Source organism: Vombatus ursinus, unplaced genomic scaffold, assembly GCF_900497805.2.
Source record: "Vombatus ursinus unplaced genomic scaffold, bare-nosed wombat genome assembly UNPS02014768.1, whole genome shotgun sequence".
NCBI classification, from domain to species: domain Eukaryota; kingdom Metazoa; phylum Chordata; class Mammalia; order Diprotodontia; family Vombatidae; genus Vombatus; species Vombatus ursinus.
In genome coordinates, this window is record NW_020954546.1 from 32900913 (window position 1) to 32928216 (window position 27304).

Genomic DNA, 27304 nt, shown 5'->3' on the forward strand with positions numbered 1-27304 from the left:
GTGCTGTGCCTGTTAGTAAATGGCCTCAGAGATTGTGGTCCCTACGTGCTTTGTGGTCTCTGACCAAGAAGCCCCATCCTCATCTGAAACCACAGTTTTCTGTGATTGATGACACAAGCAGCTGCCCGCTGTGCCCATTGGGCCCGTATGTCACTCCAGAGTCAACCAGTCAGCTGGGATTTATTAAGGCCTTGCTCTGTGCCAGGCATTGTGCTAGGGATACAACAGGAAGCAAAAACTGTCCGTAGCCTCAAGGATCACAGCCCAGAGGGGAGACGACCTATAAAGAAGGTGGTCTGAGCAAAGGGAGCGCTAGTAGCTGGGGAAGCCAGGAAGGCCTTCCGCAGGAGGAGGCCTTGGGCAGAGTCTTGAAGAAACCAAGGGAAACCCAGAGGTCACAGTGAGGGAGCAGGGCAGGCATTGGCACAGCCAGTGCAAAGACATGGAGATGGGAGATGGAGAGTCATGTTCTTAAAGAACTTGGAGTATGCTGGTATAGATGTGAAGGGAGGAGAGAGACGATGTAGCTTATTGAGCACAGTGTGATGTGATCAGACCCATCCTTTTGAAAAATCTCCTTGGCATCCAAGTGGAAGATGTATTGCAGGAGGGAGAGACTTGGAGCAGGGAGGCTGGTTAGAAGGCAGCCAGGTGAGAGATGATGAGGGCCTGAACTAGGGCGGTGGGTGTGGGAATGGAGAGCATGTCCAAGAGATGTTGTGTTCTGTAAGCTTCATCTGGATCTGGGCTATTAAAGCAGCTTCATAGCATGGCATCAGGTTGGGTCAGAGCCCAGGCTTCAGCCCTGGTGGCAAGCAGCGGCCTTCCAAGTGAGGCCTGACTTTCAGGAGGAATTTGAAGAAGTAGTCACAGAGCAAAAAGAGAGCTCATGCCTACCCTCACCACGGTACGCAGGCAGGGGCGTTGTCTCCACAGTAGCCACACTTAGTCTTCTCCACCCTGCCCCCTCCCTTTAACCTTCTGAGCCGGGAGTTAGTCCTTTAGGGCAGTTAGAATCTAACCACTACCCCGACATCGGCAGCAGGGGCTGTTTAGGTGCCTCTAGCCTCCCCCACCTAGCCACCCTCAGCACATCTATCCTTTGCACTCAGGTTGCCTCTTAGAGGGCAGGCCCTGTGGTCCGGGGCAGTATGCAGTGAACAAGAGCTTTACCTCCGCTCTCTTTGTTTTGGATAGGACAAGACTTGAGTGTGGAAGTTTATAATGTACATAATTATTAGTGCAGGAGTACTACATAACTTCAAAAGAAATTAAAAATAAACCTATTGGGGTGTGTACTCAAAAATTCTTTACTGATAGAAGTGTGGTCAAAAAAGTTTAGAGTCCACTGGTAATGATAATAATAGCTAACATTCCTATAGCACTTACTGTGTGCCAGGCACTGTGCTAAGCACTTCAAATTATTAACTCATTTGATCCTCACAGCAACCCTGGGAGGTGCTGTTATTATCCCCATTTTACAGATGAGGAAACTGAGGCAAGTAGAGATTAAGGGACTTGCCTGGAGTCACTTATCTAGGAAGTGTGTGAGACCAGAATTGAACTCAGATCTTTCTGACTCTAAGACCAACACTCTATCCACTGCACCACCTAGTTCTAAAGTGCCTCCATAGTGTAGAAAACACTTAATTGGTAATAGTGTTGAGTGTGTGGCTTTGGAACACTACCAGATTACAAGCATTTTTCTCCCCCTCTGTTCCTAAATTTAGAGCGCCAAGTCTTCCTTGCAACGTGGAAGGACATTCCCAACGAGAACGAGCTGCAGTTCCAGATTAAGGAATGCCACTTGAATGCTGGTGAGTGACTGGCCGACCTGCTGCCCTCCTGGGTTACAGCTAATGGCAGTTCCAGGCTCTGCCCTCTGTTCCTTAATTTCTTTTCTGGCTTGAGGTTGGTCTGCTCCTTTGAAGTCTGACTGAGATTCCGCCTTGTGTTTGTTCACTCCCTCCTTTGCACAGTGCTGGCTCTTTCCGTACCCTGCTAGTCCCAGTGCTTCTGGCACACGCCACTGAGAGAGGGAATGTGACAGTTCAGGGAAGAAAAGAAATGAAAGGCTAGGCTTTTGTTTCTCATATGTAGCCTATTTCTTGAGGGTCATTATTGAGGTCCGTGCTAAATCCTCAGTACTTTCAAATGTTGATTGAATTCTATGTAATCTCTTCTGATAAAATGCTACTGGAGTTAGAGGCTCTGAGTTTTTCAGGAAACTTAAAATTTTTGGTTTTTTCCAAACAGATATGGTCTAGTTACTTTTGATTCTAGTACCTTCAGAAGACCGTCAACCACTGTCTTAGCTCCAGGTGTATTTTCCCACTAATAACTATTGTAGTAGATGGAATTCCTGTTGTATTTTGATAGCCCTGTTTTTTCATTCTCTTCAGAATTGCCAGGTGTCAACCTGTTCTTCAAGTAAATCTTTAGCCTAGTTTTCTAATGTCAGTTTATCCCTTGGCAGACAAGAACAGAGCTTGAAATCCTTCGTGAAGAGTTCAGGCTTTTAGCCCCTTTTCCTGTAGTTCACACTAACTAGGATGATGGTGGTTCTCTGTTGCATTGTTGTTTAATGAGTCCTCTTTCAGTGACTGAGGAAGAGAGGGCCCCCACTTGCAAATGTCAGCGCCTCTGAAGTCTGCTCGAAGTGGGAAATGAAGTGGGTCATGGCCAACAAGTCGTCGTGCTCAGCTGCAGAAGAACCTGAATTCTGGATTACTTGGCTACGTTCTGGGTGCTTTGCAGATCTGAGAATAGTGGTGGCAGTAAAGCTGTCAGGGGATCCAGGGCAAAAGGGAAATGAAAGAGCAAGATTTGCTTTGTTTTTGTTTTTTCCTCCATAAATGGGGCAGCTGGGTGGCACAGAGGATAGAGCACTGGCCTGGAGTCAAGAAGACCTGAGTTCAAATTCAGCCTCAGACACTTACTAGCTGTGTGATCCTTGGGCAAGTCACTTCACCCTGTTTGCCTCAGTTTCCTCATTTGTAAAATGAGCTGGAGACAGAAATGGCAAACCACTCCAGCATCTCTGCCAAGAAAACCCCAAAGTGGGTCATGAAGAGTTGGACCTTACTGAAACCACTGAACAACAGTAATCAGTGGTAATCTCTGTGAGTGAAGTGGAAGTCAGAAAGATCCGGTGTGGATTGCCAGGTAAGAAGAGGCCGCTTGACTTGCGAGAGGAAAACCAAAAGCCATCATGAGAAGTGACCCTGTGCTGCGTGTGCCTGGGAACATGTTGCCTCTGACAGTGCCTGTTTGGAGTGCCCCTCAGAGAGGAGGCGTCTCGGCTCTGCCAGGAGGAGGTGCAGTCTATGCTGAAGACTGAAGCTGCCTTTCAGACAGAGGTGTTTCATTGTTGCTCCTTTGTCTCTAGGTCGCCCCCTTGCCTTGGCTGTTCCACGCACTCCATGAACTCTTTTCCATTGTAACTGCTCTTTGGCTAGTGGCAACATAAATCTTGGATGACAGAATCTCCTTATGTTCCCTTAAGGACATCGACCATCTTTTCTTGTTCATTAAGTCACTGATGCTGCTGGAAGACTGCTTCTTAAAGCCTATTCCTGAGTAGGTGGCCTGCCTGCGCCTATCCCCTGCGGCCCAGAGGGAGCTGACCTGCATGCTCCCTGCCAGACAGAGGAGCTCTCTGTTCAAGAAGGCATTGTAAGTCCCCAGTTTTTGCAGTATCTGAATTCAACACTCAGAGTCTAGCTGTGAGCTAAAAATACCATTCTGCCCAGCTGATCTGCCCTAATCACAGCAGTAGCAGTTCTTTAAATAGAGCAGCCATGCCAGGGTTGAAGTCTGACAGATGGAGTCAACATACCGAGGACTTCAGGGGGCCATAGACCAGGCCTGGACCTTGGCTTTGACTAGCTTACTTCATCCGGAAGAATAAATAAACCAGAGTCCACTTGCCCAAGGCAGCATGTAGTATTTCAGTTTAGTAGTCACATAAAGGGATGTAAAGAGTAGATCCCTCTTTAGGTAAGTTTGCATTTCTTTCTGTTTTTCAGTTATATCTTCCATAGGAGTCCTTTGCACAGTTTGAAGAAATTGATTTCCATGTTCCTTGTCCCCTGATATACCTCTCTTTGGGAGGTCTCCGGCCCTTTTTTCTCTTACACATAAATATCCAGGTATATGTCTTTTTTTTTTTTTTTGGTGAGGCAGTTGGGGTTAAGTGACTTACCCAGGGTCACACAGCTAGTAAGTGTCAAGCGTCTGGTCTGAGACCGGATTTGAACTTAGGTCCTCCTGACTCCAAGGCCAGTGCTCTATCCACTGTGCCACCTAGCTGCCCCCTAGCTATATGTCAAGAAGGAAGGAAGCCTTTACTGTAAGCCATTTTACTAACCTCCTTTGTCCTAGTGGTTTATTCCCTTTTGAAAGTGTAGAGATTAAATGATAATCTAGTTAGCTTGACTTGAATGCACTTTATGAAAGCATTTGTTGTGGCCCAGAGTAGTGGGGGGAAAGGTAGTTTTATTTCTTTGTCCCCCCTATAGCTTATCCTACCCTTCAGTTAGATCCATTTCTAAAATGGAAACTCTACTCTGTAGTCAAAACTTAATTTAGATTAGTAATTCAAATAGTAAGAGGCATTCTTTTTATCAGGTCATGGTACTGTGTTTTGTACTTCCTGATGTACATTGCACTAGATGGAAAATGTAAATTGTCAGGCCCTTTTCTCTAAAATAAGCGATCCTACACTCTACCTTAATTGTTGTCAACAGAGGTATGAATAAATGGGGAAGAAATTCTAAAAAGCTAGTGTTAGTGGCCCTGTTTTAGCCATCTACCTTGCTTTGTTTCTCTCTGCCGAAACCACGATACACAGCTGTATCTGGACGCAGGGCCAGCTTCCGAGGTGGAGAAATTCCAAATGCTGCAAACTTAGATCCATTCAACTTTTGCCTGTCCTACATAGCTATTGGCCACATTTTCCAGTTTGGGGGGAGGTGAGAGAGAGAGAGAGAGAGAGAGAGTGAGTGTGTGTGTGTGTGTGTGTGTGTGTGTGTGTGTGTGTGTGTGTGTGTGTTTCAGTAGGCAAGTCATGAGAAATCTGCAGACTCTTCCTATGAAGCAGACTTTCTGCTTGTGAGATGAGTGGAAGATCTCTTGTTCATTTTTCTCTATTTCCCTGGGAAATGAACAGGAGTCTTGAAAGTTAGGAATAGTTTTTCACAGCTTCAAATAAACCCTGTCAAAAGGTGGAAGAAAAGAAAGTAGCATTAATGAAACATCTAAAAATACACCAAAGAGAGCAGAGGAAAGTGCAGCCTAGGACACTGTCAAGCAGGGCAGTGTGGATACCATGTCACTATGTTATATTTAATAGATACTTTTAAAAAAAGCCAAGTTGTATATAACTAAGATTCATAGTATTAGATGTAATTCTCTTTTTATTATGTTCCTAGCATAAGGAAATATTAATCTTTGTTGATGACAAAGTTTATAGCAATAAAAAAGAAGTTTTTTTTTTTTTAAGAAAAGTAAAGCGTTGGGGATCGTGCCTTAAGCCAAACCCCAGCTGACAGTAGTGTCTTGCAACCTGGCTGGATCAGTTAACAGAATGCTGGCCAGAGCAGCTACCTCACCCCTAGAAGATCATTTAAAATGACTCTTATCTAAGATATAGATTCTGAAGTCCTAAACAATGAATGCTAAAAGAATGATCCTATTATGAGCCAGGCTTGACATTGGATGACTAGGAATAGGCAGTGTTTTGAATTTTTCCCATGCTTTTATCCTAGATTATGTATATATTTGGAAAGATGTGTTCATAATATGGCTTAAAGTGTACATGGGGAGTGGGGTGGGGATAGTTAAGGTGATAGCTTCTATTCCTCCCCCACCCCACCTCCCCCCCCAAAATAGAAGAGAAGTAACACCAGTAGTGCTTATAACTTCTAACTTTGCCTTCTGAAATAGGACTTCTTTATTCTTAAAGGTACTGCTTTTAGCATTAATAAAAGCCCTGGATGTAAAGGAGAAAATTTGTGTAGGAACTCTATATGAGGAAACTATAACATGAACCCGGACTCCTGTGCTGATCAAACGACATTTGAGTGCATGTGTACTTGTGACAGCACCAACTGCAGAACAGATAACTGCACTGTTGTTGTTGTTATTCAGTTGTGTCCGACTTGGCAAAGATACTGGAGTGGTTTGCCCTTTCCTTCTCTGGTGGATCTATTTTGTCAGGCAATCATAGGTTAAGTGACTTGCCCAGAGTCACACAGCTAAGAAATGTCTGAGGCTAGATTTGAACTCGTCTTCCTGACTCTAGGCCCAGTGCTGTATTCACTGAGCCACCTAGCTGCCTCCCGCAACATACTAGGTGTTTAATGTACACTACGCAGAATGCACATTTGGGCATCAATCTTGCACCAATAAGAATTTTTTAAAAAAATTCATTCAGCAATATTTACTGAAGCCTTCTCATGTGCTAAGCAATGCAAAGACCTGTCCTCAGAAAGTTTACTTTCTAATGTATTAGAAAGAAAATGTCATGAAAGTTTTTGGCCAGCCTCCTACAAGAGCTAAACACAAGACTCAATAGAATGGGCTTAACCAGGGCAGAATGGTGATGCCATAAACCTGTTGGACGTGACTGCCTTCCAGATCTTTTGATCATCAGACAGCCTGACATCAAGAACCACTTACTTTTTTCTTGGTGGGCAGAAACTTTCTGTTCTCCTTCCTGGCATGATAATGTCACAGTAATTCCAATTGGTGGTCAGCATTTCTCCAGTATTGAACTTTGTAGTTTTCTATTTTAGGTCAGTCATGCTGTTCTTCTTTTTGGAGAAGCTTGGTGGCTGACTCAAGATCTTATCAGAAGCAGGGCTTTCTAAGATAAAGTGCGCTGACTTTGGGTTTCTTGAGCCCAGTGCTTTCCGGGTTCTCGGTGTCTGAGCCAGCACAGCCTGAAGCCTGTGGCTGAGCACAGTCAGAGGACAGGACCTGGCCTAGGGGATGGGGCAGCTTTTCCATTTGGAAGCAATTCAATTCGACTTCAAGAAGTAATCTAGGACCTGCAGTCACCATTCTCTCCCCCATCACCAGTGTGCACAGGTAATAATCATCAACAGAGATCATCCTTTTCTCATCTTTCTTGCTCTGAAGTTTGAGGATTCTTCCTTGGCTGTCAATGGGCTCATCTATAGATTTCTCTCCTTTCAGCAGACAGGCATCAAGAGTTCATCAAACAGCAAGCGTTCATTAAGTGTCTACTCTTTGCCAGATACTGAGATACAAAGACAAAAATGAAACCATCTTCTTCCCTTGGAGAGCTTGCACTCTATATTGGGGGGGGGGTGGCCTTTGAACTGAACTTTGAAAGAAGCATCGGAGTCTGAGAGGCTGAGGTCAGGAAGAAGTTTGTCTCAGATGTGAGGGATGGCTGGTGGTGTGGGAAGGAGCAGCCACAAGGCCAGGACATAGAAGAAAACTGGAAAAGTTGTTTGGAACCAAGCTGTGAAAGGCTTCAAATTAGAGAGAAAGTCACTGTCCTTACCCTCTGGTACTTTGGAGCTGTTCCAGTGACCTAGAAGGTGCACAGACACCATCTATTCCTTATTCCTGGGTTAGCGACCAAAGCCTTCCCCCAACAGCCTTTGGCAACAACTGTTCCAGAATTTCATAGTGAACTACTTATCACAGTATCAGGCTTCCTCTTGGAGCCTTTCTTCCACATAGCTTATCTCAGTTTTAATTTGATGCTCTGGTGTTCTAAAGGGACCTTTTGCCTGTTCCTAAAACCCTCACTCCATGGGGAGTCTCTAAGTCTTGCACCTTCTAAACCACTAAAACTTAAAAGAAAAATTTCAAGGCAAATGTACAACTCCAAGTCATGCCGTCATCTTACCTGTGTGGATTAAGGAGGGATGGCTCCAGGTACAGTGGCCATGGCTCTGCTGATGTCACAATGGTGACCAGCAGCAGATCAGTATGTGATACTAGTCCACTACCCTGTGTGTATTATGTGCATTGTCTCTCTCTCTCTCTCTCTTCAAGTGTAAGTTCCTTGAAGATGGGACACTGTCTTTGCTTTTGTACTTGTATCCCCAGCATTTAGCACAGTGCTTGGCACTCAGTAAGCACTTGCTTTTCATTCACTGATTCCTCTAGTCCAACATCCTCATTTTACAAAGAGGCCTGAGGTCCAGAGAGGTTTGACTGGTAGGACCTTTCCCCACAAATCCCTGTGGTCATCTTGTGCTCAGTCCATAGGGCTGATTTGTGCAGTGATGTCTCAGGATGAACCTCGTTCTGTGCTCTGTATTAGAATCAGACACAGTCAGAGAGCCTGCCTACTCCCTCCATGTTGCTATTAGTGAGAAAAGAGATTTTGAAGTTTGTTGAATCTTCATGTCTTCAATCTTTTCTTCTCCCATTCCTTCCATCTTCTGGCAATCAGAATACACAGCCTCCCTGAGCATCCTTCCCAGTACTAGCTGTACATTCCCTTGACTCATGGTTGAGGTGAGGGAGTTGGAATACTCCTTGTTCCCTTGCTGTTTTCAGGGTTTCCCCACTACCTCTATCCTCTCCTGAGTTCCGTACAATCCATATCTGCCATTCAGCCAAAATTCTGGTAGCTGTTGTCTACAGACCTACGGGACACTCCTCTTCGTTCTTCAGCCAGTTCAGTACCTAACTCCATCTTTCTGTCCTCCCCAGCACCTGCCCTCAGACTAGAGGCCTTCACTAGAGAAAGTGGAGAAAATGACACAACCATTCTGGTTGAGTCCGCTACCAGTTTATATTATTACATAACTTCAACTGGGCCCTCCCTGCTGCTAGGCAATCCTACACCTCCTGTACCAACTCACTGTTGCCCTCTCCACAGCAGCTCTTCCAAATCTTGTCATCCTTCATTAAGCCTCCCATGGCTCCCCATCCTCTTGCCATCTCAGCTGAGAACCTCACCTCGTATTTCACACAAAAAATGTAGGCCGCTCATCATGAGCTCCTCTTCCTCCAGCATCCTTGTTTCGTATCACTCACATTCCTTCAGCCCATGTAGAAGTGGCTTTACTCCTTACCAAGGCCACCCTCTCTACCTGCTCAGGCAGTCCCATTCCACCCTCTCTCCTCCAACAGGTTGTCTGCTCTGTCATTCCCTACTCTATCGCTCATTTTCCATCTCTCCCTCTCTACTGGTTTATTCCCTACTGCCTATAAACATGTCCATATCTTCCCCAATCTGAAGAAAACATTCACTTTTCCCTTTGATCCCCATTACCCCTATATTTCTTCTGCCCTTTGTAGCTAAACTCCTTGAAAAGGCTCTTTATAATAGATGCCTCTAGGTTTTTGGGGTACCACTCTCTCCTGGTTATCCTACCTGACTGATTGTTCTGTCATCTTTGCTGGATTCTTCTCCAGATCACACTCTCTAACCATAGGTGTCCTTCAGAGTTCTGTCCTGGGCCCTCTGCTCTTCTCCCTTTATACTCATTCACTTAGTGATCTCATCAGCTGCCATGGATTTAATTACCATCTCAGCGCCAATGCTTCTCAAATCTACCTTTCCTGCCCCAGTCTCTCTACTGACTTCCTATCTTGTATCTCCAACTGCCTTTCAGACATCTCCAACTGGATGTCCAGTGGACATCTTAAAATTAAACATGTCTAAAACAGAACTCATTATCTTTCCTCCTAAACCCTCCTCACTTCCAAACTTCCTTATTACTGTTGAGGGCAACACCATCCTCCCACTCCCTAATCTCATAACCCAGAGTCATCCTGGGCTCCTCACTATCTCTCAGTTCATCCCCCCCCCCCCCATATCCAGTATGGTGCCAGGGCCTGCTGATTTCACTTTCTCAAAATAACCCCTTTCTCTCCTCTGATACAGTCACCACTCTGGTGCAGACCCTCATTATGTCACATGTGGACTATTGCAGCAGCCTGTTAGAGGCTCTGCCTGTTTCAAGTTTCTCCCCATTCCAGTCTATCCCCCATTCGACCACTACAGTAATTTTCCTAAAGCACGGGTCTGACTGTGACACCCCCTACTCAGTAAACTCCAGTGGCTCCCTGTCACCTCTAGGATCAAACGCAGAGTTGTTTGTTTAGCATTCAAAGCCCTTCATTGCCTGTTATTCTCCTGCCTCGCCTGTCCCATCTTCTACGTCTTTCACCTCCCTACTTAGACTTTGATCCATGGACTCACTGTTCCACAGACAAGACAGACCATCTCTGGACTTTGAGCATTTTCTCTATTCTTCCCCCTCCACCTGGAATGCTCCCCTCCTCACCTCTGTCTTCTGGCTTTCCTGGCTTCCATCAAACCCCAGCTAAAAACCACATCTTCTACACGATCCCTCATAATTCCAGTACCTTCCCTCTGGTATTTATTACCTATTTCTCCTGTATATAGCTTGTTTGTACTTAGTTGTTTTCATTTTGTCTCCCCAGTTAGATTGTGAGCCCCGTGGTGGCAGGGACTGTCTTTTGCCTTTCTTTGTATCTCTCCTGCTTAGCACAGTGCTAGGTACATAGTAGGTGCTTAACAAATGCTTATTGACTGCCTGATCATACAAATATAAACCTGGTATTTGCTTCTCCATTTGTTGTGTTTTAGATATGAAGAAGTGCAGGGAATGGGGAGGATCTGTGTACTTCCTTAAAGGTTTTAAAAGACTGTTGGAATTTCTGTTTGTTTCTAGACACTGTTTCCAGCAAACTGCAAAACAACAATGTTTATACTATTGCCAAGAGAAATGTGGAAGGGCAGGACATGCTGTACCAGTCCCTGAAACTCACTAATGGCATTTGGATATTGGCAGAGCTGCGTATCCAGCCAGGAAATCCCAACTACACAGTAAGTCTTGCCAGCCCTACCAAAGAGGGGGAAAGGTGTTTTTTGTTATTTTTCAGGGGGCTCTGCCCTTTCCTCTTTTCAGTACATACTGTTCACAAATTATGGCAGTCTAATACTTAGTACCATCGAATACTTACAGAGAGAGTGAGCATCCTCTAAATATATATATATATATATGGATATATATTACTGTAATAACTTCTGAAGTGGTTCTTGGCCCAGTTGATTCCAAAAGGATGTGTGTTTAACCCCACAGGAGGAGCTCATATACCAAGAAGAGCAAGGAGATTCACAAGTCTTTTCTAGCAACTCTGTGACCCCCAATGTGTGTCCCTTTATCATTGAATATAAGGCAGGTTAGGGCTGACCACCAGCAGCACACCGGGAGACTTTTATGTGGAAAACCCCACACTTTGGAAATAAATGTTGTGATGAAACTTTGATTGTGCTGAACCACATATAAAATGACAGCTTCCTTTTTGCTCTTTTTATCTGTGGCCACTAAATAGGCTCTTGTTTGTCTTGGGCTGATTGTCCTGGCTCTGTAGCTTCCTATCACTTCACTCTAAGTCAGCTGGAGCAGCTGTGCTTCTCAGTAAAACTTGGACTACCTCATCAGACCTTGAACCTTTTACTTAGTTATTTGTAAACTGGAGAGTTTCAGGATTCTCCCAGAAATGTGCATTCTTCCTTGGCCTCCCTGCCCAGCTAGTTTCTCTCGTTGGAGTTTCCTGTTCTGCCTGTAACCCAGAAAGGAAGCTCTTCCTTTCTTTGGCTATTTCTTCTGGGGCTGGTTCTCTGTGTAATTTTAAAATCAGTTGTGTAAACTTCACTATAAGCCCTACCAAAATTCAGCAGTTTTCAAAATAGAACTGCTGGCATACATGATGAGGATGAGAGAGAAGAGGAGAGGAGAGGGGAAGAAAGAAGAGAAACACACACCTCACCTTGGCCAACCCTACTAACACAATGGCTTCATGACGTATTTAGCCTGTGGAAGATCTTTCCCCCTCCCTTGCCTTCCCAATTTTTTTTTTATTATTGACTTAACAAATATTAGGAAACATGGTCATTTCTATATGTAAGTAACAGAAAAAGAGGCTCATGTATGAACCTGTGGGACTCGATTAAAGTTTATGTTCAACTTGACATGGTAGTACCAACGATGCCTTGCTTGTCTGTGACCCCTTCTGAACTTCTTTTCACTGTCTTCCCTGTATTTATAAGTTTTGTTGACACTTTTCCTTTTGTATGGCTGTCATTCCCTGTGCACCCTCTCCAGATGAATAAATAAGCAAATAGATAAATAAGTGCTCTCCCTCGTACCAAATTAGTAAACAAGCAAAACAGTGTTGCACATCGTTTTATCTGAAAATGTAGATCTCATTCTGCACCTACTATCAGTCACTTCTTTGCTGAGAAGTCAGTTGCCTCCTAATCAGTTTTCTGAAGTCATTACATTGATCTGAGTTCTTGAGTCTTTCAGAATTGTTATTCTTTACAATGTAGTAACTGTATAAATTGTTCTCCTGGTCTTGCTCACGTCATTCTATATCTGTTCATACAAGTCTTCCTATGCTTTTCTGAATCCAAGCCTTTTTTCATTTTTACAATATAATAATATTCCATTAAATTCATATATCATAATTTGTCTAACCATTCCTCAGTTAATGGGCATTCATCTTATTTCCACTTCTGCTACAACAAAAAGTGTTGCTATAAATATTTATGTACATATGGGCCCTTTCCTTCTGTTCTCTTTGAGGTATTGACTACTGGTATCACTGGGGTTTCAGTGTTTTGAAAGGCTTAGTGATTTGCTCACTGTCCCAGTAATGCAAGTGCTCAGATTAAATGACCTACCCGTGTGACCATGGGTATGTTGGGCTCCCTGAGCTTCATTTTTCTCATCTGTAAAATGGGGATGTAATAGCGCCCACCTCAAACGGTTGCTGTACAAGTCAAATGAGGTAGAATGGATGTCGAACATTTTGCAGACTTTAAAGCCATATATAAGTCTTTATTACTGTTATTATTATTGTTATTTTCACAACTGCTAAGTGTTGTAGTCCGGTCTCCTGACTCCAAATGCAGTCCACTTTCTGCCCTACTACACCGTGTCTGTGATGCCCTTTATCCAGTGCTTTCTCAGTCAGCAGGCTGGAGAAAATTTAATATAGGGAAGGGGCACAAGAGACTTATCATCAAATGCTTGAAAAGCTGTTCTGTGGAAGAGAAATTACAGGGAAGCACCTTTTGGTTCAATATAAAGAACTTTTCAGAGCTCTCCAGCATAGAAGCAAGCTAACTCTCCTGTAAAGTGGTAAGCTCCCCATAGCCAGAAGTATTCAAGCAGACACTGGATAACCCTTTGTCAGGGTGTTACAGAAGAGATTGCTAGGTTGACTCCGATGGCTGGCTTCTTTTAACTTTGAAGCTTTGATTCTAAGCAAATGAATATTTCTTCCTAAGCTGTTATTATCCCTTATTAATTGTTATTTTTCTCCCATTCCTTCAGTAAACTTACAAGTCCCTGGACTTAAATAATACCTTTCTGTTGAAAAACTTCAAACTGCTATGGATCTACAGTTTTATAGGAATTTGATATTTAAAGAAACCATGGGAAATAGAAACACTTTTTGCATGAACGTAGCAGGAGGGAAAGCATCGATGGGAAAAACATCTTTGCAGCAGATTTCTGATAAGAATTTGACATCCAGGATATGCAACACAGTAGAATAACAAAGATGTGAGACCAGGAGTCATTGACCAGGGGTCTTAAGGCAGGAATAAGCAGTACTCAGAAAAATTGCAAACTCTTAACAAACATGTCACCCCATACCCAGTAAATTGGCAAAGATGACAAGAGCTGAGGAAAGTGTTGGCAGGGCTGCAGAAAGACTGGCACACCAGTCACTTGTGGTAATGCTCTGAATTGGTCATTCTGGAAAATTGTAATTAGACTTGAGTCCCCTCGATGTCCGTCTCCATAGGTCGCTGTCCCTGCTGGCCATGAGCCCCAGGAAGTGAAAGGTGACAGTTAACACATAAACCAGTTTCACAACATCTTTTTTTTTTTTGTAATAACTGGAAATACATAGATACCCATTGTGTGGGAAATGGCTAAACTAGCTGTGGATACATGATCGTAAGGGAATAATGCTGTACACAATCAGTGACAAGGATAAAGAATTCTGGGAAGACTTAGATGAATGATTGATTACAAAGTGAAGTCCACAGAATGAGGAAAAGTCTATACACAATGATGTTTCCATGTAATGTAAACCAGAACAAAAAGTACAACTGAAGGCTGTGTAATTAGAATGAACAAGCCTGGTACCCAAGAGATGAGAAAGGGTCCTTCCCTCTCCTCATTGCAGAGGGTATAATATTGCGTAGACTATCAGACATGCTGGTTGTGATGTATAGTTTTGCTGAACTGCTTTGCTTTCTTTTTTTAAATCTTTGTTACCAAGAATGACTAACTTCAGGGTGTGCTCAGAAATGAAGGTGATTTAAAAACAAAATATATCAATAAAAAATAAGATTTAAAAAAAGATACTTTGGAGCTCATACAATATTCTTGTGAAATAGAAGACTAGAATTTTTATCTCCTTGTTAATGATTATGTGGCCATGAGCAATTTCATAGTCTCAGCCCACCCGTTCTGGTGTAGTACACTCACTAGTATACCGTGCCCTGTTTTCCTTTTTTAATCTCTTAGTAAATTATCAGCACTTCATTTTGTAACTTACTGTGATTTCTATTGCATTAATTCCTTCCTGACTTAAGAGGTTTATCATAGATTCTAGATAGACTTCCAATGCAACTTGATCTACATAGGATCCTCATTTATGGATGAGACTGAATGGTTCAAGGTCACAAGGTCATAAGTGTCCAACTTGACATTTGAACCCAATCCTCTGACTCTAGGGTCATTGTGCTTTCCATCATGCTGCCCTACGTTTATGGTAGTGTTGTATTGCTACCATATAAATTAAGACAAACTTCCAAAATCCAGACTGATTTCATAGGAATGATATCATTGTTCAGATACTACCATGAGGCAGGCTGCCCCTGGAAGACTCGGTGACAACTCCCTTGTTGGAAATGTATGTGTTAGATTATCACCAACCTCTGTGCTAATTAGTCTTCCTTCTGTTTTCTTCAACAGCTGTCTCTGAAGTGTCGAGCTCCTGAAGTCTCCCAGTACATCTACCAGGTCTATGACGGAATTTTGAAAAACTAAAAGACTAGAAATGGAGGCGCCTTACCGCCCCTGCCATCTGTGCAAACCAAGACTCTCTAACTGGAAGCAATTGTGTTGATGTATAGACTCTTGAGTCCAAACCACCCTGACCCACCAAGGTAGTGACTAGTGTACTAATGTGTGCTAATGTTAGGACACAACCCTCTGGATAGTTTTACCTGCCCACAAAAGTCTGTAAGCCCTGCTATGACCACTCCCTGCCTCCGCCACCTATGAGCTTCTCCATCCTGTGCCAATGGCTAGCGTTTTCTAAACTGCTTTAGAGCCTAGTTTGTTATTTTGTAATTGAAAACTCATTTCAAAAATCTGAAAAAAAAAAAGGGAAAAAACCTGTTTATTAAAGCAAGGAAAAGTATCATTGAATCATGAATTGCACTTTATTGTTTTGTATTTTTTTATACATATTGAAATTTTTTTTGTTAGTGTAACAAGTTGGAAAGGTAAAAAGCAGCTGCCCCTTGGTAACTGAGCAAAGTGTGAGGAAGAATAGAGCCCAATCAGTTACCATGCTCTCTGTGCAGCATGTTTTCAGGAGAAACTACTTCATCCCTGGTTAATTGAATTTCCAGTGATTTTTTTTTCTTGTCTTTCCCTTTCTCCTTTAGGCAGTATGCTTTCCCTGATTTTTGTTTTCCCCAAATTGCTCTGCTTTTGGACAAGCCAGTCTCCCTTACTTGTTGATTCCAGGATACTGGAGATGTGGAGGGGGTCCCTGATTCCTCTTTGCAACAGAGAGAGACAGAGGTGCAGCTCTCAGCCCTGGGGGTCATTGAGTGATAGTAAGGAGAGGCTCTCTGCTCTGCCCCCGACCAGGTCCCACTCCTTGAAGTCCTCCATTCAGGTGGGGTGTGATCTTGCAGCTGCAGAAGCTGAGGCCCAGACAGGAAAGGGACTTCCCTGTGGTTCCAGGCTACTTCGTGGTATAGCTTGGGCTGAAATTTGGACCTTCTGGCCCCCTTCTTGCACGCCATTCACCTCTTCCCCTGCCTTCTATGTCTCGTGCTTTGTGCCTGTCTGTGTTCTCTCTTCTGATCTTAGCACCCCCTTCAGTCCAGCAGCTTTCCTGATGCCTGCCAGTCATATGAAGGAGCATGCTGTAAAATACAGATACTACTGAGGAAGCAGCCCCCACTCCCACAGGCCCTGGGCCCAGCAAGCTCAGCTCAGTGATGATGCAGGTTGGAACTGCCACAAATCCCTTGCCCTGCTTACCTTCAGCACCTAATTGCTGTGAACAGTTAGGATTAGCTTGGAAGGGGTTGCCAGTTTTTATCACCACATAGTATCCTAGGAGCTCCCCAAGTCCCTCCTTTGTGATTGGACATGATTTTTTGAAAAATATTACAGCATCTGAAACACCAACTTTGTTTTCTTATTTTCTTCTCTGGGGACTCATCCTGGCATGGCCCTTTTGCAGTTAATCCCTACAATGTCAGCCTGAATCTGTGGGTGCCACTAGCCACCTCCAACCTTATCTGCTATTTCCTGAGCTCCAGGGCCCTGTTGGAGGCTGAGAAAAGGGTTGCTCTTTCTTTGATCCTCCTGAGCAGACCTCAGGTACTTTAAGACAAGACCACTGGCCCCAGCACTCTGTCTCAACCTATCAGTTCTCAAATTCTGGGGATTCCCACCAACCCCAAGCAATGGACTGAGTCCATAGAGAAGAGTACTCTAGAGGACGTTTGTTTTGTTTCCAGAAAATGGGGCAAGAGACCCACCAGATGGCCCATATTGTTGGTTGTGCATGATAAAACAAGCTTGGCTTTAGTGACCAGACAGGAAGTAGGAGGACCGCCATCATCCTGGTATGTGCCACAGGCATTCCAACAGCCATGATTCTGTACTGTGTGAAGTGTGCCTGGCTTAGACCACTTGTAGGTCACCAGCTTTAAGTGGAGTGGCACCAGCTTTAAGGCCTTTTGAGAACCCAAACAAGGAGTCATGGAGAGGATACCTCCTGGCACCTGACACCAACTGGTGACTGCTAGTGTTTCTGAAAGATGTACAAAGGTGGGGGGGGGGGGTTAGCCCAATTGTCTGCATGTATGTCAAAAAGAGGAGGACAAGAAGGACCATGAGGTCTGCTAAATTGGCATTATTGGTGTAGCATGGAAAGCCAGAGTGGAGAGATTCTCCCTCAATGATTCAGCATCTCTGCTGAGAAATGCTAGCCCCCGGAAAGTGAGGAGATGATTAGGGGCAAGGGTCAGACAGTTGCCTTCATGTGAGGATGTGTGCCTCTGCCCTAAAATGGGAAGGCCAGAGGCGCTTACAGTCACTGTAAATCATGGGGTAGAAATTGTTCTCACTTGGCCAAATGGAGTGAGCCAGTCTGGGACATCTTGGTCTTTTGGAAAAGTTGGTCACTGTGCACTCTTTAAGTCATCCTTACACATGGAGCACAATCTCTCCAACTCTCTTTCAGAGGGAAACAGATGTTAACCAGCTCTACACTCTTTCCCTTTAGTGCTTTTAGACCATGCCTAACTTAACGGATTGTGGGGGGTGTGTGTGTGTGTGTGTGTGTGTGTGTCTGTCTGTCTGTCTGTCTGTCTGTCTCTGGGCATGAATGCAGGGGATAAAGGAAAACAAATATCCAGAATTATTTTGCTGTCCAGAGGTTTCTTCCAAGTGTCTCCCCTCCTGGGCCTGGACTTTATATGTGTCTGTTCTGTAAAATATGAAGCTGTGGAAACAGGCAGGGTGGGGGTTGGGAATGGGGATGAATATACCACCCTGTGAATGCTTGTCATTCTGTTACTCCCTGTTGGAATCTTGGGGGGGAGGGGGGAGGGCTTCTTGGCCTGTTGTCCTTGTCAATAAACTCATTTACACAAAATAAAAAGTATGGTATGTGCTTTGTTCCCTGAGCTGAAGCACTTGCAGAAAACACAACTAAGTAGAGAAACTATCTGAGCCCAGCCCTGGAAAGGTCATTGACATCGCCCTCTTAAAACTCCTTATTCTGTGTCCTGTTAGGCCCTGTCCCTGGGCTTCAACTGTTGCTCACACATGATATCTGAAATTGTAGTGATGAGGATTCACAGGTTTGTGAAAACATCTCCTGACAGCCCTTGTGACCCCCCTCCCCCAGTCCTGCTGCATACACCCACAAAGCAGTGAGCAGTTAAGGGATGAGTCCCTGAGTACCTGATCCGCTTCCTCTGTCCTTATTCCCTGCCAGTCTCAAACCTCGCCCCCCCAGCCCCAACACACCCAGATTGCTCCAAGGGCATCTGCCAAACAAAGGCAGCCGCTTCTTCCTGCTCCACGGCAGGCAGCCAGGGAAGCAGAGGGGTGGAGAGAGCCACAGGGGCTGGAACCCCCGACACTTGAGGGGCCTTCTGTTGCTCTGCCCTGAGACAGAGCTCCAGCTTCCTGCCTTCCTGGGCATCCCACTGATTTCTCAGGTTTTGAAGTAGGTCATACTAATGTACCACACAAATCAGCCCTTAACCCCTACCTTATTTCAGAATACATGGGAATGCCAGTTTGCAAGCCTAGCATCTGATGAGCTTCGTGGTATTGGGGGATTTGGGGTAGAATTTCAGAGAGAGTAACCTTTGAATTAGCTAATCTAACCTCTGTTCCCATTGTGTCTGTATTCCCTATTCTCTGGGGAAATATCCATTCAGACTCCCTGTAAATCAGGGATTCTTTAACTAAAGTCTGTTTTTAAAAAACAGTATTTTGATAACTATCTTTAATGTAATTGGTTTCCTTTGTAATCATCTATATTTATGCATTTAAAAACATTCTGAGAAGGGGTCTATAGGTTTCACCAGACTGCTCACCTCATTCATGACACAAAAAAAGGGGAAGAGCTCCTGATGTAAATGAAGGCGACCGTGCAGGAGGACGATGACACTGGAAGAAAAGAATCCATGAGTTCAGTCCCTGGACATGGTACAGTTTTCCTGGTTGTATTGGTGGAGATGGCAAAGAGAATGAGAAGGTCTGTCTGGTTCTTAGTAGAGTTCTCTGGACCAGTGGTTTAAAGATGAGGCCAAACTGGGGGAATTCATCCCTGTGACCTCCGACTCGGACTGCATGAGAGAAGGTATCAGTCTGGTGTCGTTGAAAAATGAGTAGTTCTTGAGACATTTGGGTAAAGATTCTCACCTGTTGGCTCTCTTTCTCCTCTTCCACTACGTGGGAAAACTGATAGAAATCGGTCTGCCCCAATCCCCTCGGCCATACGTGGAAAATTAAAAGTTGCTTGTCTCAGGAAGCAAGTCTGGGGCTAGGCAGGCACCCGCTCTTCAAGGTAGCAGTTGTTTGTCACCCCTCCTTTCCCAGAATGGTAATCGGGGAAAGTCCTGGGATCAAAGATAAACAGGCAGGAAGCAGCTGAGGAGTTCCACCCCAGCTCATCCATGATTGCCTTTTCTGGCTCACTGAGGGGCCCGGATTTCTTTTCCCCACCACCCCCAGCTCCAGCAGGCAAGAGCCTGTTTATTTTAATACCTGGTGTGGTACTCGAAAAAGATAGCACCTCCCCCGTTGTTACCCATTTCTAGCTCCTAAAGGCTAATCCTAGAATCCCAGCCAACCCCCAGGCAGTGATATTAGCTGCAAGGATGTTTCTTGAGAAGTTTCCCAGTTGGCTTCAAACTCTTCATCTCGTTTTCTCATTTAGCTTACGACCTGCCATCCCTAAGGCTGCCAACAAAGGGAAGAGATTCTAGGCTGCAAATAGGGGTTCCAGGGGTTTTATTGACAAAGAACAATGGTGTGGTGGAAGAAAGTTGAAGTCGGAAGGCCAAGATTAACATTTTGGCTCTGCTACTGACTACCTGGATGGCCTTGATTCTGTTTCTGTAAAATGGGGGGTAAAAGTGTACTGCATGATCTCCAAGAGTGCTTTCAGGTCTAAATCCTGGGAACCTTCTAGACGTTAGAATAGTGGTCCTTACCCTAGGGTCCACCAACCTGCATGGGGTCCATGCATAGATTTCAGGGGTCTGAGAATTTGGATGGGAAAAAAAATTTCATCTTTATTTTCACCAGCCAATCACTAAACTTTTTTTTTTTAACATTTCTGTCAATTTGGAATTTTTAAAAGCGTATTCTGAGAAAGGGGCCATAGGTTTTACCAAATTAATAAAAGGGTTCATGACAAAAGATCCTTTAAGAATCCCTAGTCTAGGGCAGCAAGGTGGCAAAGTAGATAGAGCACTGGCCCTGGATTCAGGAGGACCTGAGTTCAAATCCGGCCTCAGACTCGTAATGCTTACTGGCTGTGTGACCCTGGGCAAATCACTTAACCCCATTGTCTAGCCCAAAAAAAAACCAACAAAAAACAAAACCCAAAAAAACAAAAACAAGAATCCCTAGTCTAGGGCAACTTTTCAAGGCCATAGTGCTGTCTGAGACTTTTCATCTCGATTTGGGTGAGAAAGGGAAGGTAATAAGCATTTATGTAGCACCTACTATGTGCCAGGCACAATGCTAAGCACTTTTTTTTTTTAAACATATCTGATCCTCACAGTAACCCTGGGAAGTAGGTGCTACTATTATCCCTATTTTACAGTTGAGGAAACCGAGGCAAAAAAACTAAATGACTTGCCCAGGGTGATACAGCTAATAAGTATCAGTTCAAATTTGAACTCAGGTCATCCTGATCCTAAGCCCACAGCTCCAACCACTGTACCACCTAGATGCCCCTGGGTGGGCTGGAAACTCCTACACCCCTGAGTTCAGATATCTCTGACCCTTCCTCTTCCCTCCTGAGGTAACTGATCAAGCAACCTCCAAATCAAAATGTGGATCCAGGATGTTTTAATACTGTTTAAGAAACAAGCAGGAGCCAAGGACTTTGGCCCTTGTCTTTCCAGACCATTTCTCTTTTATCTCCCACTGGAAAAAGCTGGGCTATTAACAATGCAGATGGGTTCACAGGTTCTGTGCCTTTCCAGCCCCCTTGCAGCAGGCATTTATAGTCCGCACCAACCCAGCCTAAGGCATATTGGCAGACCCAGGTGCGTGTTTGTGTGTATTCAAAGAGGTGACTTTCTAATTTTCAGCCAACCTCTGTTCAGGCTGAAGTAGGACTGTAGACTTGTCAGAGTGGAATTGGAGACAGGTTAAGGCCCTGGAGGATGCTGTAGGCGGGGCTTTGTTCAATCCAATCCAAAGTTTTCCCAATACATATTATAACATAAGTCCACTTATCCCCAACCTAGCCTAGTAATTGACCGATGCATGCTATCTCAGCTCTGTGCCTTGCCCCTGGTTGCCATCCGGCCTTCCTCTCCTTTCTCTCTGGGTTGAGTTTGTTGCCAAAAAGAGCCCAGCCGGAGGGAAGAGGAAGACACTCTGTTCTGAATGTTGCACATTTCTAAGGTGGGGGAAAGGGAGACAGGAAAGCTTGGTTTTCCCTGGAAAGATATGAACGTGAACCCCCGAGATCCTGAGCTTCTCTAATCAGGACTCAGAGCCAAAAAGAAAAATGTAGAAATGGACTTTTGGCCTCCTGGTTTCCCTCTCCTTCCTCTACCCTTTTTCAGAAAATGAGTAAAAACGGGGAAAGGCGGGGCAGGTCAGCGTGATGGACCGGGTGCTTTGTTGTCTGGAGTCCCCAAATTCAGCCAGTGCCTGACACACTCTGGCTTATTAAAGGACGTTGAGCTGTAGACTGGGCGGGGTGGGGGGGGGGGGAAGGAGAGGCACGACCGCCGAGAAATCCGCTCACAGCTGTTCGAAGGCGGGTCTTCCTCCTTAGTCTCCCCCTCATCAGAAATGTAACAAAGTTACCTTGCTTCACCCCAATACTCCAGCGGGGTGCTGACCATGGTAGAAAACTTACACCGGGGGCCAGGACAGTCTTGAGTACAGTCGATCGATACTTGCTGGCCGCTTGGACAGAGGAAAGCCAGAAGTAAGACTTAAAAATAGCCGACTCATCCTTAGTCCTACTCTCCTCCCTTGCCCTGTCCTATACCTCCCCCAGACTTGGGCTGACCTGATCCCAGAACCTATTGGAACTGTCCCCCCGCCCCCGTCCTTACAAGTCTGTGTGTGGAGGCAGGGGGGTCCTACAGTTATACTTAAAAATACCCTCTGGAAGGAGGGAATGGGTAGGAATGGGGAGGGGGCCTTGGGAAAGAGATTTTTTTTCCAAAGAAAGGGCGAAGAAAAAAAAAAAAGGTTGAATGAGTGAATGTGTCAGGCTCAGGGACCCAGCGGAATCCCAGATCAGGGTCCCCCCCCCCAACCTTCCTGCCGGGCCCCCGCTCTCCTCCCTCCCTCCACTGCGAGCAACGCGGGCTCCGGAGGGAGAGAAGGGGCAGGAGATTTAAAAAAACAAAAAAACCAAAGAAACCCCGAAAACAACCCCTCCAATCTCCAAACCTTCTTCCTCATCTCCTTTCCCCCACCCTTTCCCCCGACCTATTTCAGCAGGTAGGGGGCGTCCCACCCCCCCCGCCCCCCAGGCGGGGGAGCCGGGGAGGGGACAGCACCGGATACACGGGGAACCCCGGCCCCGGGCCCAACGGGGCTGGGGGCATCTAAGACGGCCCCGGGTAAGCGGCCGAGTTGGCCGGAGGGTGGGGGTGAGGGCGGGGGAGAGGATGCCGCTGTGGGAGGGAGCGCACCAGGTGTGAGCCAGCAGTTGTGGGGGGGGGGGGTGGGCATACTGGGGGGGGAGGGCCAAGGACGCTGGGGCGGAGGGGGGGGGGTGCGATGAGCTGGGGAAACTCTGCGCTGGGGCCACGTGAGAGGGTTGTTGTTTGGGGTGGAGGGGAAGAGAGATGGGGTGGGGGGTGAGAGTCTGTGGGATGTAGAGAAGCAGAATTGGGGAAGCTGATCGCCCTGGGAAAGGTGATGGGGAATGTCGCTATAGGGAGGTAGAGGATGCAACTAGGGACTTCTCCATCTCCTGAGCTACTGCCTATATGAACTAGAACCTGGCTCCCTCATGCCTGGGCCCCTGGTCTTGAGGCCAGGACCAGGGCACGTGAATGCCTCTGCCAAGGTTTACCTACACCCAAACGTGCATAGCCGGACTGGGGCACACCCTGTCTAGCCCTCACCTTCCTTAGGTGCTCAAGCTACGGGTCTTCAGGGAAAGAGATCCTAGCCACTCGGTCAATTTCTTTCTTTCTCCCAGGGCTGATTGCATTTCACAGGCCTTGGGAGAGCTTGCTGAGGTCTCAGTCCTGTTTTTTCAGACTGCAGTCTTCTCCCCCATTCCTCTTTCTGGGGGCTGGGATTGAACTATTTGAGGGTAGAAAGGCATGGTATTGCAGGATGGTGGGCATTGCCTTCCCCACTCTCCAGCAGGGTCCAGCATAGTGATGGCAGTAAGAGGCAAAGCACTGTGGCTAGATCAGACCTGGGCTTCCTGGGAGAAGGCCTAGGGACTTTTTCATTCCCCCTCTTCCCCCAGCCCCATAGTTCTGCCCTGCTGTAGTGGCTCTTTCCTTCCCTGCCCCCAAGAGAATGCCTGCATTTCTGATCTGACAGTGTGGATTGGGGACATAGTAATCAAGGCACAAAAGCAGGCAGGGCCTATCTCGAAACCAACCAGGAATAGCCAGTCCTGGGACAGTCTGAGTGTCTCCCCTCCAGCTTCAGGTCCTGTGCTGTGTGGCAAAAGCAGCCAGGGCCCTTAGTGCCTCCTCTGCAGCCACAGTTATTCACTCCTTTCACAGGATTGCCTTCAGTCCTGGGGATGGTTTGTTATGTAATTAACCTAACAGAAGCTGCTCGCTGCCCAAGCTGTAGTGCCCTTGAGTGTCTGGGTCTGGAGAAAACATGTGGAATTGTTCTGGAGGAGGAGAATGATGTGGGCAGATTTTAACAGCTGGTTGGCCCCTCCAACTTGAGTGGGATGAGGTTTGAAGCACCCATGTGTATGTGAAGAGAATAGGCATCCACTGAGAACACACATAGTAGTCAGGATACCCTGCAGGCTTGCACTGACTCTCAGGAATCCTCTAAGGGGACATCCAATATGGATCTATAAGAGCTGCTGTGCTTGCACTAACCAGGCACCACCAAGCATAGAAACAGATGTAGCCATGGAAAATACATGTGGAGGACCTAGATGGAGTTCATCTGAGGTTCTCCCTGGTTCTCTCCTTGTGTAAAGCTTAGAGTAGGAAGAGGAAAGGAATGGGAGTTTTTTTTTTTAAACCCAGAATGGGTAAGATGGGGATTTTACCAGGACATAGGGGCAGATAGGTGGCACAGTGGATAGAGCCCAGGGCCTGGAGTCAGGAAGCACTGAGTTCAAATCCAACCTCAGACACTTAATAGCTATGTGATCCTGGACAAGTCACTTCACCCTGTTTGCCTCAGTTTCCTCATCTGTAAAATGAGCTGGAGAAGGAAATGGCAAACCACTCCAGTATCTTCACCAAGAAAACCCCAAATGGAGTCACGAAGAGTTGGACACGACTGAATAACAACCAGTACGCATTTGAGTCAGGTATCTTGCCCCTGCAGGCCTGCCGGAAGCCGTGGAGCAGAGGCCGGCAGGGACAGCAATGGTCATTGCTGACGGTGGCTGAGCCCCCAGCCCCTGGAATATGCAGCCCGGGAGGTCCTCCGGAGGCAGCGGCGAGGACGCGGAGGCGGAGCGGGGCCGAAGGCATGGTCTCCACCTATCGGGTGGCTGTGCTGGGGGCGCGAGGCGTGGGCAAAAGCGCCATCGTACGCCAATTCCTTTACAACGAATTCAGCGAGGTCTGCGTGCCCACCACTGCCCGCCGCCTTTACCTGCCCGCAGTCGTCATGAACGGTCACGTGCACGACCTCCAGATCCTAGACTTCCCGCCCATCAGCGCCTTCCCTGTCAACACGCTGCAGGTAGGAAGCGAGAGTGGCTAGTTTGTCTATGCGGGGGGGCCTGATATGTAGACTCCGCCTTCCATTGTGCTCGACCCCCACCCTAACTTCATTGACTGCTTTCATTAGAGTCCACCAAAATTGGGGTTCCAGTCCCCAGACTGCATGTTAGGAGTTGGGCAAACCCACTTTTGTCTGGTCTAAATCCCCTTTTAAAGATAGAGAGGGCTGTTGTGTGCAATGAATAAGATCTGTAAAGGGCAACTATTATTAATGACTTACCCCAAATTGCACAAGTAGTAAATGGAACAGGATTTGAACTCAGGCCTCAGACTCCATCCAATACTAGCATTTTTCATCACTACACCACATTGCCTTTCCTTGTCCAACCTCCTCATTTTACAGGGGAGGAAAGTGAAACCTAGAGTGAGTTGACCAAGTTAAGCTAATAGTAACAGGGATAGGAACTGGACCTATAATTGCATTGACCTAGGGAACTAACTCCCTCTCCCAATGCTGGTCCTCACCTCTGCAGTTTATGTCTTACAGAGTTGCCCGGAACACTTAGAGGTTGTGATTTGCCCAAGATTGAAAAGTCAGTAGTGAGACTTGAATCCAAGTAATCAGTAAGTCAATCTACATTTATCAAGTGCATACTATGCACCAGGCATGCTGCTAAATGCTGGGGATGCAAAGAAAGATAAAAGACAGTTTCTGCTCTCAAAAAACTCACAGTCTAATGAGAGAGAAACATGCACATAGCTATTTACAAACAAGCTATGTACAGGATAAATGGGAAATAATCAACAGAGGAAAGGTATTAGAATTAAGAGGGATCAGGAAAAACTTCCTTTAGAAGGTGAGATTTGAGCTGGGACTTGCCTCTGTAATAATATCATTTCTATAGTGACTTAAGGTTTGCAAAGCAATTTACACATATGTATAGTTGCTTGTATATGTATACATATATAGAAATACATATTTGCACATATGTATTTTACATATTTGCATATTTGCCTATTACCTCATTTGATGGTAATAAGTGAAGGTTAATAATAGGTGAGCCTTGGAAACCAGAACTCTAGAATTTTATTTTGGCTATGGAACTTTGAAGGTATCTCAGTTTCTTCTTAGAGGCTAATTCCTGACCAACTTCTAATCCTCTCCTGTTTTTGAAGAGAGGTAGCAATGGACATTTCTTCAAAGTCGGGAAAATAGGAAAAGGCTTAGAGCCTCATTCTTCCACTTGAGCAGCAAGACAGTAAGAGGGGTCAAGAGCTCCAGAGTAAGAGCAAGCTGGCTATGGTTAGCAGTAGAGGAGCCTGGATTCAAACCCAGGTCATTTAATTTCAAATTCAGTGCTCTTTCCACCCTGATAACACTGCTTTCCTGGTCCTTTTTCTTTTTGCCCTATCCCAGACACTTTCCCACTCTCCTGGACTCCACTGAGAATGATGTTAGGGAATCCTCACTTCATAGCCCTGGCTTCTGGTGACAACATCCTCCAGGGTTTTGAGTCCAGATCTCTCATTTTCTGCTACTTCCCTCATCCCTTCTGGGACAAGTTATACCTGTCCCAACCAAACTCCCACAGGAAGGGAGATAATGAATGTGAAAGTAGACCTTTATATAATATGTAAGCTATTATTAGTATTGGGACAGAGCTATGGTGCAGGCTTGTTCATTAGGGAAGTCTTACAGCTCTGCAGACAGTTTCTAGAAGTCATTGGAGAAAAATATGAGGACACAGTGGGGTCACCCAGCATGCAGAGGACTGAAGGACTGGCTCATAGCAGCAACCTCTCTGACTAAAACTGCAGAGGTTAGGATGGGGAAACAAAGAGATAGGTACCCAGAACTCATTCCATCCACCCAAGTCAGTAACCAGGGCTTATGGCAGTCAGGTTGGTCTCATAACCACTATTATCTCTGCATTTCCATCAGCCAGGATGCCAGTGCCAAGGACACAAGACAGAGTAGATAAAGAGTTTCAACCAGGGCAAAGCCTGAAGAATGGTGGTGGTCAGCGGCTGAAATAAGGAGTGTGTAAACAAAAACTTTTAGTCCACCTCTTGAGGTTGAAGAAGACTGTTGTCTATCGTCAGAGTGGCCAGCTTGATCTTACTCTGAGGCTCTCGAGCCCTCTTATTGTCTTGCTACTCAAGCAGGACCATGAACCTTTCCTCATTTTTGGACTTTGAGGAGACATCTTTTGCTACCTCTCTTCAAAAACAGGAGAGGGTTAGAGGTTGGTTGAGAATTAGCCTTTAAGAAGAAACTGAGGCATAGATGCACTGTCAAAGTTCCATAGCCAAAATAAAAATCTACAGGTCTGGTTTCCCAAATCTCTCTCTCTCTCTCTCTCTCTCTCTCTCTCTCTCTCTCTCTCT

The 27304-nt window shown here is 45.6% G+C and overlaps 2 protein-coding genes and 1 long non-coding RNA gene across 8 annotated transcripts in view; 2 read left to right on the forward strand and 1 right to left on the reverse strand.

Annotated features, from left to right (window-relative positions):
• LOC114043375 (AP-2 complex subunit beta) overlaps nt 1–15489 on the forward strand; it is a 130837-nt gene extending 115348 nt beyond the window's left edge. For all 3 annotated transcript variants that reach the window (XM_027862476.1, XM_027862475.1, XM_027862477.1), the window contains 3 exons: nt 1731–1817; nt 10695–10849; nt 15024–15489. In XM_027862476.1, the coding sequence (XP_027718277.1) occupies nt 1731–1817; nt 10695–10849; nt 15024–15098 (317 nt within the window). In that variant the 3' untranslated portion in view covers nt 15099–15489. The remainder of the gene's footprint in view (nt 1–1730; nt 1818–10694; nt 10850–15023) is intronic.
• A 290-nt stretch (nt 15490–15779) lies between these two features.
• LOC114043380 lies at nt 15780–21975 on the reverse strand. 3 transcript variants are annotated; one of them, XR_003569095.1, is made up of 4 exons: nt 21876–21975; nt 19242–19438; nt 18914–18986; nt 15780–16189 (listed from the first exon to the last, which is right to left on the reverse strand). It is a non-coding gene; the product is annotated as an uncharacterized LOC114043380 (long non-coding RNA). The 3 variants fall into 3 exon arrangements; XR_003569096.1 differs by having other exon boundaries at nt 18914–19165; nt 21876–21957; XR_003569094.1 differs by having other exon boundaries at nt 18914–19438; nt 21876–21957.
• Nucleotides 21976–27304, forward strand: part of LOC114043377 (ras-like protein family member 10B) — a 12764-nt gene continuing 7435 nt past the window's right edge. The window contains exons 1-2 of one of the 2 annotated variants that reach the window (XM_027862480.1): nt 21976–21999; nt 24573–24935. In XM_027862480.1, the coding sequence (XP_027718281.1) occupies nt 24720–24935 (216 nt within the window). In that variant the 5' untranslated portion in view covers nt 21976–21999; nt 24573–24719. Of the gene's footprint in view, nt 22000–22330; nt 22646–24572; nt 24936–27304 lie in introns of those variants that run through there. The other variant, XM_027862479.1, reaches the window with a different exon arrangement.